Source organism: Oncorhynchus tshawytscha, linkage group LG22, assembly GCF_018296145.1.
Source record: "Oncorhynchus tshawytscha isolate Ot180627B linkage group LG22, Otsh_v2.0, whole genome shotgun sequence".
NCBI classification, from domain to species: Eukaryota; Metazoa; Chordata; class Actinopteri; order Salmoniformes; family Salmonidae; genus Oncorhynchus; species Oncorhynchus tshawytscha.
Genome location: NC_056450.1, coordinates 8,715,751 through 8,734,746, shown reverse-complemented (window position 1 = coordinate 8,734,746; position 18,996 = coordinate 8,715,751). Strand labels below are relative to the sequence as shown.

General features: G+C 41.8%; 2 protein-coding genes across 3 annotated transcripts; one reads left to right on the top strand and one right to left on the bottom strand.

Moving 5' to 3' along the window:
* The first annotated feature begins 4,796 nt into the window (after positions 1-4,796).
* Positions 4,797-11,792, top strand: LOC112235945 (glycoprotein-N-acetylgalactosamine 3-beta-galactosyltransferase 1-B-like). Its single transcript, XM_024404498.2, has 6 exons — positions 4,797-5,177; positions 7,072-7,257; positions 7,524-7,659; positions 8,498-8,659; positions 8,924-9,426; positions 10,567-11,792. The coding sequence occupies exons 2-6, from the start codon at positions 7,174-7,176 to the stop codon at positions 10,900-10,902; spliced, it is 1,221 nt and encodes a 406-aa protein (XP_024260266.1). The 5' UTR covers positions 4,797-5,177; positions 7,072-7,173; the 3' UTR covers positions 10,903-11,792.
* A 96-nt stretch (positions 11,793-11,888) lies between these two features.
* LOC112235946 (tachykinin precursor 3) lies at positions 11,889-15,500 on the bottom strand. 2 transcript variants are annotated; one of them, XM_024404499.2, is made up of 7 exons: positions 15,224-15,489; positions 14,510-14,656; positions 14,132-14,231; positions 13,600-13,632; positions 13,403-13,456; positions 12,682-12,760; positions 11,889-12,216 (listed from the first exon to the last, which is right to left on the bottom strand). In XM_024404499.2, exons 2-7 carry the CDS (start codon positions 14,621-14,623, stop codon positions 12,198-12,200), a joined length of 399 nt encoding a protein of 132 aa, XP_024260267.1. In that variant the 5' UTR covers positions 14,624-14,656; positions 15,224-15,489; the 3' UTR covers positions 11,889-12,197. The 2 variants fall into 2 exon arrangements, with proteins under 2 accessions (XP_024260267.1, XP_042159591.1); XM_042303657.1 differs by lacking the exon at positions 11,889-12,216 and having other exon boundaries at positions 12,525-12,760; positions 15,224-15,500.
* Positions 15,501-18,996: the final 3,496 nt, after the last annotated feature.

The window sequence follows — 18,996 nt, the reverse complement described above, 5'->3', positions numbered from 1 at the left end:
ATGTAGCGAATGTGCCAACTCTGGCCTTGGCATTTGCGCTCTAGCCAACAGCTTGCAGATACATTGCGGGTATAGCCTACATGATGAGATTATTATGGGATAAAAAACAAGATGATTTTTATTTGTCAAATGGCAGCCAAGCATCGATGATCATTTCATCAGAATAAGAATAATATTTATTGGAATGGAGCATCAACCTCATCACCATGCACGTTCATCACAACTTATTTCATATGTAGCGTAGTAAACGGTATGCTTTCCAGAGTCTCAGTGACACAATATCATCATGTGGCTACAAGTTTTTTTCCAGTTTGACTGTTATTATGTCAATCTTTGCGCATAAAGGAGTTTCGACCACCATTTCTCGCATAATTATTTTTACCGACACAAAATGATCCCACTTTGTCTAGCGTCTTCATCTCAACTCGGCGGCAGGGTAGCCTAGTGGTTAGAGTGTTGGACTAGTAACCAAAAGGTCGCAAGTTCAAATCCCTGAGCTGACAAGGTACAAATTTGTCACTCTGCCCCTGAACAGGCAGTTAACCCACTGATCCTAGGCCCTCATTGAAAATAAGACTTTGTTCTTATCTGACTTGCCTAGTAAAATTAAATTTAGTTTTGTTGACATTTGGAAAGTTTATTGACATATTACCTGTTTGCATCAACCCTGTCGCGACATTTTTTATCTGTCATGTACTTTACTGCGTAAAAAGGTTGAATGGAAACCTGGTTACTGTAATCATGTATGTCAAAGAGTGTAATATATGTAAGTTGAAAACACTTTATGTTAAAAGCACTGTTTGTGTGTGCGGGTGTCCCTAGCAATGCCAAAAGACAAAGAGCTGTGACTGGATCAGTGGTTCACCAATCAGGGCCTTGATGGGCTAGGCAACAGTAACAAGGGGTGATGTGTGATGAAACTAAGGTGTGTTTGCCCTAGGTAAAAAAAATAAAAATTGGGGGGGAAGAACCCCCCCCCATTCTTAGCAACCATCAGTTGATGTCCCCGGGACAAACCGGGAACTAGACAAACAAGTGCCATAGGAAGGCCAAGAAGATCATCAAGGACCTCAGCCACCCAAGCCATAACCTTTTCATCCCGCAACCATCTAGAAGTTGGAGACAGTACAGGTACATTAAATCTGGGATCAGGAGACTGATAGAATCTGTTAATCTCCAGGCAATCAGACTGTTGAACAGCCGTCACTAGCCAGCCTCCGCCCTGTACCCTGCCCTGCATCTTAGACACGGTCACTAGCCGGCTACCACCCAGTACTCTACCTTGCACCTTTGAGACTGCTGTTTACATATTGTTTTACCCATTTTATATGCATATACTGTATTCTAGTCAAGGCTCATCCAATATATACTGTCCATATAGTCTATTCAAACCATTTATACACATATACAGTGGCAAGAAAAGGTATGTGAACCCTTTGGAATTACCTGGATTTCTGCATAAATTGATCATAAAATTTGATCTGATCTTCATCTAAGTCACAAAAATAGACAAACACAGTCTGCTTAAACTAATAACACACAAACAATTATACATTTTCACGTCTTTATTGAACACACCATGTAAACATTCACAGTGTAGGGTGGAAAAAGTATGTGAACCCTTGGATGGATTAACTGGTCACCTTTGGCAGCAATAACCTCAACCAAATGTTTTCTGTAGTTGCAGATCAGACGTGCACAATGGTCAGGAGGAGTTTTGGACCATTCATCTTTACAGAACTGTTTCAGTTCTGCAATATTCTTAGGATGTCTGGTGTGAACCGCTCTCGAGGCATTTTAAATCGTGTTGAGGTCAGGACTCTGACTGGGCCACTCCAGAAGTCGTATTTTCTTCTGTTGAAGCCATTCTGTTGTTGATTTACTTCTGTGTTTTGGGTCGTTGTCCTGCTGCATCACCCAACTTCTATTGAGCTTCAATTGGTGGACAGATAGCTTAACATTCTCCTGCAAAATGTCTTGATCAACTTGGGAATTCATTTTTCCATCGACGACAGCAAGCTATCCAGGCCCTGAGGCAGCAAAGCAGCCCAAACCATGAGGCTCCCTCCACCATACTTTACAGTTGGGATGAGGTTTTGATGTTGGTGTGCTGTGCCTTTTTATCTCCACACATAGTGTTGTCTGTTCCTTCCAAACAACTCAACTTTAGTTTAATCTGTCCACAGAATATTTTGCAGGAAGCACTGTGGAACATCCAGGTGCACTTTTGCGAACTTCAGACGTGCAGCAATAATGTTTTTGGACAGCAGTGGCTTCTTCCGTGGTGTCCTCCCATGAACACCATTCTCTTTACAAATCGTAGACTCGTCAACAGAGATGTTAGCATGTTCCAGAGATTTTTGTAAGTCTATAGCTGACACTCTAGGATTCTTCTTAATAAATAAGTCAAATCCATTTTTAGCAAAAATAGGCCTACGTTTGCATCTTTAAAGAAAACATGTTGGTATTGGATCTCTCGATTTGCTATGCTGCATTTAAAAAAATCAGAAATAACAGAGATGTGCGTTGGAAATAGCAACTTGGATTAAATATGACGATGATGTCAAGGCTCAGGAGAAGACCCAGATGCAGAACGTAACAAAAGTTTACTACAAAAACAGGGGGGCAGGCAAACAACAGGCAGAGTTCACTAATCCAGAGCAGAGTCCGAAAGGTACCTACCGGCAGGCAGGCTCAGGGTCATGGTAGGCAGAGGTCAGTAATCCAGAGCAGAGTCCGAAAGGTACGGAATGGCAGGCAGGCTCAGAGTCATGGCAGGCAGAGGTCAGTAATCCAGAGCAGAGTCCGAAAGGTACCTAACGGCAGGCAGGCTCAGGGTCATGGCAGGCAAAGGTCAGTAATCCAGGGAGGTGTAACAAGGTACAGTACAGAACGGCAGGCAGGCTCAGGGTCAGGGCAGGCAGAATGATCAAATTGACCTTTAAATACTTGATTGAGATTAGTAGGCTAGCCTACAAAGCCGCTCTTATTTCAACATAATTCCTACCCTAGAGCAGAAATGCTTATTTCGATTTCACCTCCGAAGAATGATGCAAGATACTTACACATGTTTACGAATTGGGGGTAGGAAAGAATGTTTTGGTGATTTCCAATGTGGAGTGGAGAAACATCAACAAATAAGGAACTGACAGCTGTCAGTTTAGCTAGCTAGCATGCTAACCTTAGCTTGCTATAATGCTAACCTTATTTAGCTAGCTAATGTTATCTGTTGTTGCTGTTTTTTTTTACTACACCATATTCAAAAGATTAGCCAGCTGGCTAGGCTGGTTCTGGAGCTGGTTTTGTCATAAGCATTTAGGGAAAACTTCGCTACAGATGGAAACCAATATATTTAACTTCGCCATCTATTGTTATCGCCAAAGTTTTAGCATCTTCCATAAGTAACATATGTTTTTTCTACAGATACATTGTAATAGACAAGATGCAACCTCTAGGTAGGTAGGCTGCTGGCAGGCTTCGGCTGTGGTACAGCAAAGCCTAGTCAGCCAGTGCTCATGGTTTTCAAAGGGGAAGTGAAATGATAGGCTACAATGACTTTGCTCATGATGCACTTCACAAATGACATGTAACAACACCCTGAGCACATCGGACATGAAACACCAATACAAATGCAACAACAGCACAACAAAATATACTGAACAAAAATGTAAGTTAGTTACAGTTCATATAAGGAAGTCGGTCAATTTAAATAAATTCATTAGGCCCAGATCTATGGATTTTACATGACTGGGCAGGGGTGCAGCCATGGGTGGGCCTGGGAGGGTATAGGCCCACCCACTGTGGAGCCAGGCTCAGCCAATCAGGATGAGTTTTTCCCCACAAAAGGGCTTTATGACAGACAGAAATACTCCTTAGTTTCATCAGCTGTCCGGGTGGCTGATCTCAGACAATCCCGCAGCTAAAGAAGACGGATGTGGTGGTCCTGGGCTGGCATGTTTACACGTGGTCTGCGGTTGTGAGGCTGGTTGGACGTACCGCCAAATTCTCTAAAACAAAATGGAGGCGGCTTATGGTAGAGAAATTAACATTAAATTATCTGCCATCAACTCTGGTGGACACTCCTGCAGTCAGCATGCCAGTTGCATGCTCCCTCAAAACTTGAGACATCTGTGGCATTGTGACAAAACTGCACATTTTAGAGTGACCGTTTATTTTCCCCAGCACAAGGTGCACCTGTGTCAGGATCATGCTGTTTAATCCACTTCTTGATATACACCTGTCAAGTGAATGGATTACCTTGGCAAATGAGAAATGATCACTAACCGGAATGTAAACAAATTTGTGCACAACATTTTTGTCTGTAATGATCATTTCTGGGACCAACACTTTACATGTTGCATTTATACTTTTGTTCCTTGAATTTTCTTTTGCAGGTGCATGTTCATTTTAGGATAGACAGTTGTGGTTTAGCTGCATCAATCAAAGCAGTGAAGTGTGTAGTTAAGCAAGACTACAGTGGTCAAACAATTCATCTTGGGGTGATGGAGGGAGCAGCGTTGACAAACGCAATCATATCACATAATTATACCATTTATAAATGGTATAATTTCGTGGTTTAATTGCTGCATATATATATACAGACTAGCTCCAAAATAAGTGAACATTGAGAAGTGATCCAATGGATTATGTATCCGTAGAAAAAAAGAAGCCCCATGTTCTGAGTATTGGTTTGAACAAGGTGATGCGCAGATTCACTGACCTACAAATGATCTGGAATTGCGAAATAACCTACACTTTTTTTTTCAACTGATCTTTACCCAGGCTTCAAACATCCTTTTAATTCTGTGTAGCGTCTCGCACAGGCTGATCCTCTCAACCGCAAGGAGGCCGGCCACAAGCAGTACAATTTCAACAAATCAAATGCTGCGGTCTCAGAGATTACCCGGTGATGCTGAAGAATGTGGATTTTACAGTAGGGTTCCTCCTCATGTTGTCTTTTATTTCCCGAGCGATTAAATACACGGGGGGGCTTTACAAACTTAAATATAGGTCTGACCCACTCTTTCTGTTGATGGTGTGATATTCTATGCCGTCGGTTAGTCTCGAAATGTATGAAAAACAATAGGCTTTTGGAATTCATTGTAGTCTAGGATGCACTCGACGTAGAGGTTTTCCTTCTCACGTTGGTTACAAGCGACTCTGATCAACAAACGCAGGTAATGATGATATTTCGGGACACAATAACTGGTGATAAACAGATGCAATGTCTTTGTCTGATGGAAAGCTATTGCTTTATCCAAATGATTTTGAGGGTGATAAAATCATAGCGGTAATTAGCGTCACGGTGATGTTGTCTTGACGGGTCTCTGTAACGTTGACTCGGTGAATCTCCATTCAAGACCGGCTACTGTTGTAAAAAATGGCATATGACAATGTTGTGAATATAATTGTGTTTCATTTCTGAAGAATATCAATTCAGAAGAATTAGGAATCCTGCAATGAATCTAAACTCTGCTTATAACTCCCACACACCACCAATAATAGATAGAAGATAGTGGTTGAATGACGATAGCTCTAAACTGTATACGATGTAGCTTCTGTGTTATTATTGTGATGTCACTGTGTTGTACGTGTTTTTCAGTCCTTTTAAGGCAGGCAGGCAGGCAGCAGAGTCTGTCTGTTAAGGGGATATGCGTGGCCTACTTAGTGTACATTATTAACTTCCTCGTCCACGATTAGCGTTCTCTCACCTCAATATAACCTCAATGCTACTAGAGTGAAACGGCAAACGGGAGTGGCCAATTTGCTAGAATGTCGTCCGTTGAGCTACAGCAGAATGTCATAAGTGACATTCAGAAAGACATTTCAGAGACATTAGCCACTCCTGTTTGCTGTTCCATTGTAGTAGTTTCAATCTCATCTAAAAGTTATTTATACAACAAGAGGATAGACTTATCTCACTAGGACAGAGATTGGCAATTTAGATGGGGGGGTGGGTGCCACAAAAAAAATCTGAACTCATCATGGGAGGCTGCATTGGCTCAAGGGTCTGCATACACACATCCATACCCACACATGTAGTCCGAGCTGGCTCTACCATTTTGGGGGCCCTAAACTACATTTTGTTTCCCACACCTTGCGAGCAAAACATTTTCTACACATTTTGCCATGTGGCGTATAGAAAACTTTTCAGTTTTTAAAGCATTTGGCTGCAAATCTACATATTTTGCAATGGGGTAGAGAGTTGATTTTGCTATTTTATAACTCATATCATGCAATTTCACTCCATTCCACTCCATGGGGCGGAGAAAATAATTTTTAGTTTTACAGCTAATTTTCTGCAATTCTACACATTTTGTCATAGGGTGAAGAGAAATGTTTGCCGTTTTTAATATGAAGCGTCACTAATAAAAGGAATGGGTGCCCCCCAGTCGGTAATTCAACCATGATTACTACAAATTTAGATAGCCTTCCATTAGACTCATTTACCCATCTCAAAAGGTTAGCTGGTGCACAACCAAATATTGAAATTGCACCTTGTGCATTCTACTATTCTAACTCTCAAAAATAAGTTGAAACTCTGAGTTCCCCGAAAATATTGATTCGTAGATTAAAAGAAGCCCCATGCCAGTGATTGGGGACATCACCCTGTGACAGTTGCCTTTCAGATGGAACATTAAATGGGTGTCCTGATTCTCTGTGGTCACTAAAGATCCCATGGCACTTATTGTAAGAGTAGGGGTGTTAACCCCGGTGTCCTGGTTAAATTCCCAATCTGGCCCTCATACCATCATGGCCACCTTTCAATTGTCTCATTAATTCATCCCTCCTCCTCTCCCCTGTAACTATTCCCCTGGCCGTTGCTGTAAATGAGAATGTGTTCTCAGTCAACTTACCTGGGAAAATAAAACGAAATAGAACAAGGCCCCTGACTTGGCCTTCAGTGTGTATATAATACAGACAGTTGGACAGAACTATCATGTTCCATGCAAGATAAGTAGAGATTAGTATCAGCTATATTCTGAATATTTTGTGCCTGACGAAAACAATAGGTGAAGTAAATGGTCGACATATGTTTCTGCCTTTTCAATGCCATTGTGTTCCAATCAGAGATGCTGTAATTGGAGTGGACCAGGAAGTACCAGAGAGGAGAAGGAGGAGGAGGAGGAGGAGGAGGAGGAGGAGGAGAGGAGGGAGGAGGAGGATACCACCATGAAAGGTCTGAGTGCCTCCAGGTTCTGCTTCTACTTGGGTTTCGTAGTGGGGACTCTCAGCCTGTACCTCTTCCTGCGCCAGGTGTGTTACACATCTATAATCTAGTGGCCTTAAACACCTATATCAACTATTCAGGTAGCCATATAATATTACGATAATATACCTCTGTAATTATTATTCAGATAGCCGTATACACCTGTAATTACGGTACTCTCTCCCTGCATTAGTGCACCTACGTAGTACATCTGTCGTTACTGTTGACTGTGTTGATGTTTGATGCTTGGTGTTATCAGTCAGTAAACTTGTTTGTACTTGTACCACACCATATTTATAATGTGAACATACAGCTATGGTTTGAAAGGAGCATGGAGCTCCCTGTGCTGGGAGGGGTCCAGGGCAGCTCAGTAGCAGCGGTGGCAGAGGAGAGGCAGGCCAGTGTGGAGAGAGCAGCCCTCATCAATCTCAACGTCCCGCACCACACAGGTACACAGGCCCAATAAGGCCAGGGCCCAACCCAGTGAAAGGAAAAGTGCCTCTGAAGATCTCGTAAATCTGTGTGGTAGTTTGAAAGAAGTGAACGTTTTGTACTTTAGTATCGAAAATGAACCTCTTGGCTGCCAAAATTATTAATTAAGACACTAAATTATGAAAAAAAAAAGACTCTTTCCAAAACATACATCTAGCCATGTAAATATGACTAATATACAGTGTTACTCTATTCCTGTATAAGGGGACACTGCAGCACTGTTCGTCCCCGGTGCCTTTGTTATTGTTTTGTTGGTGAAACCAACTTGTGGAGCCTCTGGCAGCTTGGTAAAAACGAATTGCAGTACATATTCTGCTCTTCTATTGCCCGTGATGTCAGTTGGGGGGAAAAAACTGTGTTTGTTGTAATATCATGGAGGTTCTACCAATTAGATGGGCAAGCAGCAGTTGCTACATTCATTGTTGGACTTAGAAATGATATGACGTGTACCCATTGATTCTCGTAGAATATATCTTGTAAATGCCTTATGAGCTTAGTTCAACTGTCGTAACCCATCAGAACACGAAACATAAGCTTGTTTTACACCAATGTTTGTAAACAAAGTAAATGTAAAAAAAACGTTATATATTGCCTCAAAACATGGTTAAAACTATCATTTTTATATCATGGATCTTCCTCGGCATCCATAGCTCTGTCTAATGAATTAGCTAAGCTTTACCCTTAGTTTTTTTTTTTACTGAAACAGGGGTGGGGGACAATGCTTTGTTATGGTTTCTACTGCTGATTGCCGCTTTAAGGATTTCAGCTTAAAAGTAGTGTGGCTATGATTTTCAGGTGAGGACAGTCGCGTGGCAGATGAGTTGTACCAGAAGGTGCGCATCCTGTGCTGGGTGATGACAGGCCCCAGTAACCTGCAGACCAAGGCCCGCCATGTCAAGGCCACCTGGAGCCGCCACTGCAACGTGGTGGTCTTCATGAGCTCTGTCGACGACCCAGGTGGGTACCCAGCCAGGTAGCCTAGAAGGGTATTGAGGCGGGCCGGTTTGAATCCCATGACCAACGGGAAACATCTGGTCAAAAGGATCCTATATAGATGCTATCTCGTGCCTTGTTTCCCTTGAGTAAGGCCCGTGACCCTAACTGCTGTGATGCAAAATGGCTGACTCTGTGCTTTGTGCCTGACTGACTCTGGGGGAGGTTGCATTAGAAAGCAAAAAACAGTAGGAAAATGGACAATAAAGCATTCTTCTTCTTTGCCAGACTTCCCCACCGTAGGGCTGGGGACAGGGGAGGGCCGCGACCAGCTCTACTGGAAGACCATCCGGGCCTTCCACTATGCCCTGGAGCATCATGGGAACGAAGCCGACTGGTTCCTCAAGGCGGATGACGACACCTTCGTAGTGGTGGACAACCTCCGCTGGGTCCTGTCCAATCACACGCCCGAGGAGCCCCTCTACTTCGGCAAGCGCTTCAAGCCCTACGCCAAGCAGGGGTACATGAGTGGCGGAGCGGGGTATGTGTTGAGTAAGGAGGCCCTCAGGAGGTTCGTGGAGGGGTTCAAGACCAAGGTGTGTACCCATACCACCTCTGTGGAGGACTTGGCTCTGGGACAGTGTCTGGAGAAGATGGGGGTTCTGGCCATGGACTCCAGGGATACATGGCAACGGGAGACGTTTCATCCATTCGTGCCGGAACACCACCTGACTGGGAAGTTCTCCAAGAGCTTCTGGTACTGGAACTACTGCTACTACCCCATCGTGGAGGTCAGTCACTACTGAGCTCTCTCTCTCTTTCTCCTTCTCTTGTTGTCGTTACTTTTGTTGGCTTTCAGTTCCACTGATTTTTAAGATACAAGCCAGAGCTCACCTTGCTCTTAGTCTCTCTCTCTCTCTCTCTCTCTCTCTCTCTCTCTCTCTCTCTCTCTTTTCTTCCTTTCCAGTCTCTCTCTGTCTCTCTGTAGTACCTATCTTATTCATGTAAGACTGTTTAAGATGAACCCAGATAATGGATTACCATTGAATTGAGGGTCAAACTGGGTCAGGAAGACAGTTTTCCAAGAGCTCGAACTTGTTTCCTCTTATAATCCTTTAATTCAATTAATGGCCATCTGTACACTATTGTGCACCAATTGGATATTTGCAGCTCAAGGTTTTTTTTGTCTATTAAAGTGTAGGTAGGGCATTTTTTGACCAGGGCATCACTGTCTTACACAATCTCTCTCTGAAACTAGTTACAATATATGGAATATAGACATTCATTTTCGATGAGCAGCCTGAATATAGGCTACATGTTATGTAAAGGATATATCACTGTGAAAATGACAACGTTAGATGTCTGTCCTTCTACAGCCTTCATAGAAAGAAAGAAATTACATTAAAGTGGATGATTGCTAAAGTGGATGATTGCAGTGGAGACAATGCACTGTCCACAGTAGGAACATTTCCCATTTTCTTTCATATATTTGTGCTAATTCATTGTGCTTTGCAATGCAAATGAGACACGTTTATTATGAGTCTATCAGACAGGGACCACCAAGGCACATGACAATACACCTGGGGGTAAACAAGCCATTCAGGTGTCTTTGTGGAGGAAACATAGCCAGTGTCTCCTCTGCTTAACAATGACTGTCAGAAATGTGTTATTAGGTTTTCCCCCAGTCAAATATACTTGCAGGAATGTGAAATAGACAGTGAACACTCCAATAATCCATTTTAAACAGCTGTTTAAGCGATCTGATGTATGCCACAGAGGAGTAAGCGTGTGTGTTCCCGAGCTGTATTGCTGTGTGTTTGTGCGTGTGCATATGTCACAGGTGTGTGTTTTAAGGGTGGGATTCTGGCAAAGGATACAGTGGAAGGCCATAGAGCAAGTTTTATAGTGCTCGGTTTGCTATTTTCCTCCAGGGTCCCCAGTGCTGCTCAGACCTGGCAGTATCCTTCCACTATGTGGACGCAGAGCTGATGTACACACTGGAGTACTGGACCTACCACCTCCGTGCCTACGGCTACAGATACCGCTACAGACCTCCACTACCCCAGGGCCTGGTGGAGCGGCTGGCCCAGTCGGAAAGGGTCACTGTGGGGGCAGCTGGTAGAGGGACAATACCAGCTGGTATTATTGTTGTTGGTGGTGGAGACCAGTCCAAAATGGAGGCAGTGTCATATAAAGGGGCTGCGAGGGAAAGTAGAATCCCTATGGACAATAACAGGACTGCAGTCACACAGGAGAGACAGCAGTGATTCTCTTTGGGCCGACTCCTAACTTCCACTTAAGTGGAATGTGAACGTGGTCATGCATTGGTGTCATTTGGGACGGTTTGATTTGAAGCGTTTGAATGTGTTTTTTTAAGGTGATAACGGGAGTGTGTTGTGGTGTGTGATGGAAACAGGACTTGTGAAATGGTCATGCCAGGAACAGGTTCTATATTTCCAACGTTGTGCACCAGTTCCACCACAGTTCAGGTTTAATTGGTTGTGGGGGATTTTATTCATCCATATACTGTACAACTTTTTACTTGAATGTGTTAACTGTTTTTTATCAATATCTGTTGTTCTTTTATCTGATATTCTGTTTGAATTCCAATAGTATGCCGTTAGTGACCATGCATCTGTATAAACTTCCAGAGCATTTACTTCATGAGGCCCACGCTGCATAAAAACATTCTGACCTGGACATTTCCTATAGCATGATATCAAGCATTTCTGTGTCTTAGATGTTGATTTGGAAAATCATCATTTCCACAACTAACAGTGCTCCTGTATTCCATTCCCTAATTGACTGTCCATAACTATTCAATTCGATATTGGTATTGCACTTTTAGAGAAATATGAAGGGACCTTTATATGCGTGCACTGAACAATGGTCGTTTCTTAACGTTGTCGAGGTTTTCGTCAGAATCTGTGGTTTTCGGCGTCAGGTCAAGCTGATAGAGCACATTTTTAAATGGTATTACATTGCTCTGTGGTGTAGCTAAGTGTGAGTGTATTTCATGTCAAATGTAATGGCCATATGTTTTTCCCATTTATTCTAGATTATCTGCTAAGCAGTTGAATGGCCTTAAAGTGGGGTAGATTATACTTACTATAACTACAGTACTAAAGTATTTTTTTGTACAGTACTACTTAATGTTCATTTTTGGTTACATATTCCGGCACTTTGAATTCTCGTTGCTATGATGGTGGATTTAAAATGTTGTAACCAAATATTTTTCAATGAATTGTCAGTATTGTTGCCACATTTGATTATTTCTTTAATTTGAATCACAAACATATGGTAAAGAAATAGTTGTTATCAGATGGGACTGTTACTGATTTCTTTCAGGTAATACATTATAGCTATGACAACTCATCGGGCACATGTTACAGTAGCAGGTTGATTTTGGTCAGTTTAAATTCCATAGATGTTTTCGCAAATACTTTGTTTTGTCAAATAAATAGTTGTTTCTTTTCTGTGTTGTATAATAATAACTCCAATCTTCTGAAAAGGGGTTTTGCCTTGGCTGGATGTTAGGGATGGGTCTGGATGAATGTCTTGTCTACAGCCCACGCCGAAACCTGCATCAAAAAAGTAACAGTGGATTTTTAGTTAGACATTTATAATCAGTAAAGTTTCTAGTATTGTTTAATGCAACACAGAACGTGAGAAAATATAAAGCACTTGATAACTTATTGTTATTCAATGTATTCTACACTCTGAGAAAAAAAGGGTTCTTCTGCTCTCCCCATAGGAGAACCCTTTTGGGTTCCATGTAGAACCTTCTATAGAAAAGGTTCTATGTTGAACCCAAAAGGGTTCTACCTGGAACCCAAAACAGTTCTTCAAATGGTTCTCCTATGGGGACAGCCCAAAGAACCCTTTCAAGTTGGAGACACCACCTTTTATCTAAGAGCGTACTACATAGAGAGATGAGCTAATGCTGACACATGTACTGTATTTAAGGCATACGTGGAAACCTGCGTAGCATAAAATGCATGGAGTCTACTAAATTATATGGGAGAGCAAATGCCTCACGCACACACCTCAGTCTGCACTTATTAAAGAATAAGCCTCCTCTTCTTGTCTCAGGGTATGCCTCCTTTCTCAAAGGACGCATGTTGCCTGTTAGAGAGAACACACACTGGGTCACTGAGCTGGGGGGGAAAAAAGCATTATCTCCACTGCACATTGGATTATTATGGAGGTATAGATGAATTAACCCTTTCATGCAGTGGACTAAATCAGGGTCACACTGAGTGTTTTTTTTTGCTAGTCTTAAACACATCTACTTTGAAACAAAAGTATACACCTCACACACATGGCGATTGGCTTAAGAAAAGAAGACACCTGTACCATGTCAGATATAGAGTTGAAATGTATTACATTATTAGTTTGCATCGTAATATTACACTTCATATACATCACAGAAGACTGAATTATAACAAAACCGCTTGACATAGAAACACCGGATTTTCAGCGTAAAAAAAAAAGTGTACTAATGATGAAATGATGAAAAATATGAATAACATTCCACCCATGAGGCCACTAGAGGGCGTTTTGGTCATTTGACTGCAGGTAAAGTATGCTACTTAGCAGATGCTTTTTTCCAAAGCAACTTTAAAATATGATCCCTGTATGAATGAGCCCATGACCTTGGTGTTTATTGCTAGTACCACACTCTTATCAACTGAGCCACACAAACTGAGCTGCAGAGGACCATTAGATTAGATTCTCATGCCTGCCCACCCACCCACCCACACTCACCTTGTTCCAAGTTTCTTCTGCCCATAAGCCCAACAAAGACATCATCCATCTCTCCTGTGACAAACACGGTTAAATCATTATCAAATGCCGGTGTTCCGCAGTATATGAAGTTACATTTGTCATGATTGTTCTGTTAAAAGCTAATAACATTCCTATTGATATGTAAAACAAACAGTAAATCAATGGTTATTCCTTACTTTTATGTGGAGAGGGAGGTACTTCATAAATATCTGTGAAAAAGCAAGTCAATTGTAAAAAATGCGTAAAAACCCAATAAAAATGTTTATTCAATAAAAAGTAAATTAGTGGTGTGAATACTGTAATTTCCCTGCAGTGAACTCCTGCTTCAACATTGAACATGTTTGAGTAAATAAAGACTAGGACACATTGTTAATTTAGTCAAAACAGAGAAGTCTCAGTGACACAGTATCAGTATAACCCCCTCTATACATCATCAAAGATGACTCAGTGCATGAATTGGGCAGGAGCTCACAGGAGCTGAGTACCTGCACCTCCAATTATCTATTGCTTGATCTCCTGTTCCTCTTACAGAATATTAGCCCAAATGTATAGTGGCGCTCCTGCACTTAAATATAAACAGTACCTGCACCCAAAATGAGTACAGGAACCTATAACAGTCCAAGTCAAGCACCGAGACAACTGATGTCTGCTGAGGGTCTTAACTTTGATTGATTGATGGTAAGATGCAGAGACAGAGCTGAAGCTTACCAGCGCCCCTTCTACCCATCAGCCCAACAAAGCTGTCATAATCTAGGTCGTTATATCTCTTCAGAATGGTCCGCTTGAGGTTTTCAAGACCTGGAGTATCCTGTAAAGACAACGATGATATGCCATTAATAAGCATCGTTTTCTCTCATTCGTAGACATGAAATCAGTCCCCCCAAAAAAGAATAATCGGGATGACACATGAACAAGGTTATCTTTCCGCAGATGAGGCTTTAATTTGATCCGACCCCTACAGTCATTTGCTTTGAATTCACAGTTATGTTTTAAACCATTATATACCTAGATAAATAAAATAAAAATATTTTTTTACGTTACCATATGAGGGTTAAATAGATACGGTTGGATGAGAAACTTCCTTACCTCTGAGTCAGCAGTTGATCTGAGCGACCCAGCAGCAGGCTCCTCGCAGCTGGACTGGCTTGAGCGGAGTTTCATGACGAGGAACAGAGCCACCAGCAACAATCCGTTTTTCATCTTCTTATTAACACCACCTATAGCCTAGACAAGCTGTGATGTTGGGTTGACAATAATATCAACATTTAGAGATACATTTGTTTGACGCATTAGAATAACTAACTTCCAAGCTGCAAAATGCTTCATTAGAGCTCAGCTGAAACCAACAAACGCGCACCAAGTATGAAACGGACTTGACATAGAAAATCCACAATGAATAATAGACTAGAACACTGCAACAGCAGGCCTAAACATTCGTTTCTCTTCTAAAATGTAGTGATAACTGGTTTTAAATTGTGCGTAATGCGCACGAAATGTTTTCCATTTATTGTGAAATGAAAGGCTATATTACTAAACCTTGACAGTCATTTGATTTGTAGATATGTTTTCCGAATAGGCTACAACAATTACGCTATCATGTAGGCTATAGGCCTATAGAAAAAGTTCGAAATGTTTTTGTTGTTCAGCTTGCAGACAAAGTTGATTCGTTGCGTCTCCAAATGCCCCTGCAAAACTCCCGCCATCCAATTGATGGACACATACATTCGGAATACCTTGAAATAGGCTCTATAACAAACCAAATACGGTATACATCTATCAAAAAAAAATATATATATTTACCTGTTTTCCGACGTGGTAATATTCGAATATGAATATTATGTTAGAGACAGTTGGAGAAGACCGTGCGCGCGCCCGGGTGCGGATGTTTGGTGGTGAGAGCGAAACGATGATACGGATAGCTCCAGCAGTGCAGCGACGAGATCCGCGAGGACAGAGTGATGTGTCCACTATTCTGTTTATTAAATCATAGCTGTGTATCTGCGCGAGTCCAATCAGCTTCAGAAACGTAGGTGGGGTCTCGACGTCTTATATTCTCGTGTATCCCCATAGTCATACCACTGATGATGATGATGATCAGGATGTTAAAATGGAGCCAATGGCGCCTAGCTGTCATCCGAAAAAAGAACACCATGATCCATTCAGTGTCCCCAAACGTTCCATGGTCCTATTCTTTGATAGGCGACATTACACAAATCTGATTGGTAGGCTTGTGAAGTTCAACGGATGCTGGTTTTATGATTTCAGCTGGGTTTCTTATTTTCAAATAGTTGTGGTAAGGACTGTAGGACTATCCATCGGTTGGAGATGATTCATATTTAGGCCCAACGGTTTCATTTTTCAACAGGTTGGGACCAACATACGAGTTTCAAAGACAGTACCACGTGGAACTGTATTGCTCACTATCTCTCTCTTTGGCTGACTTGAATACTGTTTGCTCTGCCCTCGTTCACTGCAAAATAGTTCATCTCCTCATGGTGCCCTGTCCTCTAGATTGCTTAATTGTAATGGTCATTGACGAGAGCCCAATCCATCTAGGAAGTCATTAGAATACAGAGATAGGAGCTGCCACAGCGCCACGAGACTACGCGGATGGATGTCTTGGAGAGAGCAAATTGAGCTGCTGCCTACGTGCAGAGTTGATTAGGGAAAGAGAGAGCGGGAGAAAGGATTCATCGGTGGCCTATGCTCTCTGATGAGTGATGGATGGATCTAAGAAAAATAAGTATGAAGATGAATAAACTATATTATTCAGATGAACATACCTGCACTTTTTTATACTCAAATAATACATAAGGAAATTGAAATTCTCTCCCCCCTCTCAAAAACCAAAACATCAAATGAATGCTAAATTTGAATGTTAATGCATGTCCAGCATAGTTGCTCTGAGGCCAATTTTAAAACATTTGTTTACTGTGTGAGGGAATTGAAAGTAAATTTCTGATTTATATGCAGGTTTGACCTAATTGAACCCAGCAAAGTAATGTGAATGAGTCTGTCGTGACTCACGAGTTGATTGCTGCAGCCATAAAATAAGTCCATGACTCAAATAAGTGTATGTGTGTCCGTGTCCATTTGTGGAGGCCATGTTGTCCAGCCGCCTAGCGAGAGAGAAGAAGAAATTTGGGATTGTTTCATCACAATTCAATCCGCTAAAGATGCCAAAGTGATTGGCAGTCAGTCTCTCGGTGTGTGTGTGTGTATGGGTGTGAGTGTGTTTGTGGGTCTGTGTTTCCAAACGTCTTTTTAAATTGCTTTCTCTGCTGCTAAATCTTTACTTAAACGCTTCTGACAGCCATTGCCAACAATTGTCAATTCTGCAACTTTCCTCAAGCATGACATTAGACCCAAAGGATGTGATTCTTTTCCTCACAAGGAAGAAGAATATTGATTGAAGTGTGTGAAGCTTAGTATCAGTCATTTGTTGAAGCATTTGTTTTCTGGGAAATGTCAAAACCACAACGATTTTTGATAGTTTGGTGTTTCCTTCATATGCAAATGAGTATTATTATACCAAATGAAAACATTTTTATCACTCTGTTTTTCAAAAATGAAAACGCAATCTCTTACCAACACTTGAACTCAACTCAATGCAGTGTTTAACAGCAGTAGCCAAATAAATCAGCAACTATTTTGCCTCACAATTAAAGCATACTCTGGCAATCAGATTCAACTACAATGGATGTTTTGTGAATCACAGCATACCGCATCTGTACAAGCCATTCATTTTTAATTTAAATCAACTTTAAAGATCGTAGCGCCTGGGGACGATGGCTGTGGGGAATATAACAGATGAGAACAACACACACACACACACACACACCATTGGGGAGATAACAGATATGAAGGACTTTAGTCTCTAGGGACTGTGATTAGAAAGGGGAGGGACTAAATACATGGAACAACAAAGGACAGGCATGGAAGCAAATGTTCCAATGGTTTCATATTACAAAAGGTTAACAGTGTAGTGTTTTAATAATGAACTCCAGGCCATATTTGGTTGTTCCTGTATTTTCTAGATACACAAGTAGACCAAAGAGTGGGTGTTGGTGTGTGTGGTGGCCAAGCTGGTGTGCGGAGGTGTCAGGTCGGGGGTCGGGGGTCGGTGGTGGAGAGATCTGACAGAATTGGGGGCGAGGAAGTCGTTAATCTGTTACATAATTGATGATTTTTTATTGATGATTTTACCCTTCCTTCTAATCAAAGGACCTCACTCTGAATACTAACAGTGGGCTATAAGTGAGACCTGGGGCTGGGTGCCAGAGGGGATGTTTACCTGCTGCTACTGGTCCCTAGCTGGGTATGGGGAACCCTCTCTATCTCTGTATGTGTCTCTCTCTCTCTCTCTCTCTCTCTCTCTCTCAATTCAATTCAAGGGCTTTATTGCCATGGGAAACCCATGTTAACATTGCCAAAGAAAGTGAGGTATGTAATAAACAAAAGTGAAATAAACAATACAAATTACAGTTTTTCTCAATTGCTAAAACACTAAAACCCATTGGCTGAACAAAGTTCTCAGTTGCCTGGACTCATTTAGCTAAATATGCAGTCTGTTGTCAATACCTTAAACCATTTCACATGGTAAAACACAATTTGCAGATCTGACTTAGACTTTTCAGCAAAACTAAACACATTCTCATTCTCAAAACACATTCTGCACTCTAACGCACGTGTCATCCATACTGGTAAACACAAGTGGCAACAATCAAATACAAATAGAGATCATATGTCATTGATTGAACACAACCACTCAAAATTGATTTAACCTGTTTCAAATGATGCGACACAACCAATATAAACCTGTTCAGAGAGCAAACAGGTTGTTGAAGGTGGGAAGGAGAAAGTCTGAGAATGGATACTGTAGTACAGTGCATTGTAGGCTGTATACTGTACAATGGACAAATTGTATGGCCCTGAACATTGTGCTTTCCATTGATTACAGTTTTTTTGGATTGCTTACACACTAAAATTAAAAGTAGTACACTATTAGCACAACCTTACACTCAAGAAGCAAAACATCAACCCATATTTGCACAACTATAAGCACATTGTCAACCTCACACTTGTTGCAAAACTCTACACACAGTGATTTGCAAAACACTAAACACACTTAACATACATTACACACACAAATCTATCATGAAGTCACGTCCTTGCAATACCAAAGCACTGACTGTCAGATTACAACACCCTCCAACCTATTGGTTCAACACAGTCATCAGGTGTACAAACACTCGTTTGCTCAATTGTAGACACACCAATCAGGTGTATAAGCACTATAAAAAGCAGCAGGTGAGTTCATCGGTCTTCAAGCACAATGGAAAGAGTCAGAGAAAGAGTAAGACGAGGAGGAGGAGGAGGACGAGGAGGAGAATGAGGAGGACGAGGAGAACGAGGAGGACGAGGAGAACGAGGAGGAAGAGGAGGAGGACGAGGAGGACGAGGAGAACAAGGAGGACGAGGAAGGGGAGGAGGAGGAGGAAGGGGAGGAAGAGGAAGACAAGAAGGTGCTCAAAGAGGACCGAATCTGACAAATGAGATCCGCGCAAACACTG

Excerpts from the sequence above, each read along its gene's own strand:
- LOC112235946 (XM_042303657.1), bottom strand. The coding sequence starts at position 14,623 with ATGAAAAACGGATTGTTGCTGGTGGCTCTGTTCCTCGTCATGAAACTC. Across the intron at positions 14,232-14,509 it reads GATCAACTGCTGACTCAGAG|GATACTCCAGGTCTTGAAAA; the intron begins GTAAGGAAGTTT and ends TTGTCTTTACAG. Across the intron at positions 12,761-13,402 it reads CAGAAGAAACTTGGAACAAG|GCAACATGCGTCCTTTGAGA; the intron begins GTGAGTGTGGGT and ends TCTCTCTAACAG.
- LOC112235945 (XM_024404498.2), top strand. The coding sequence starts at position 7,174 with ATGAAAGGTCTGAGTGCCTCCAGGTTCTGCTTCTACTTGGGTTTCGTA. Across the intron at positions 7,660-8,497 it reads CAACGTCCCGCACCACACAG|GTGAGGACAGTCGCGTGGCA; the intron begins GTACACAGGCCC and ends TATGATTTTCAG. Across the intron at positions 9,427-10,566 it reads GCTACTACCCCATCGTGGAG|GGTCCCCAGTGCTGCTCAGA; the intron begins GTCAGTCACTAC and ends ATTTTCCTCCAG.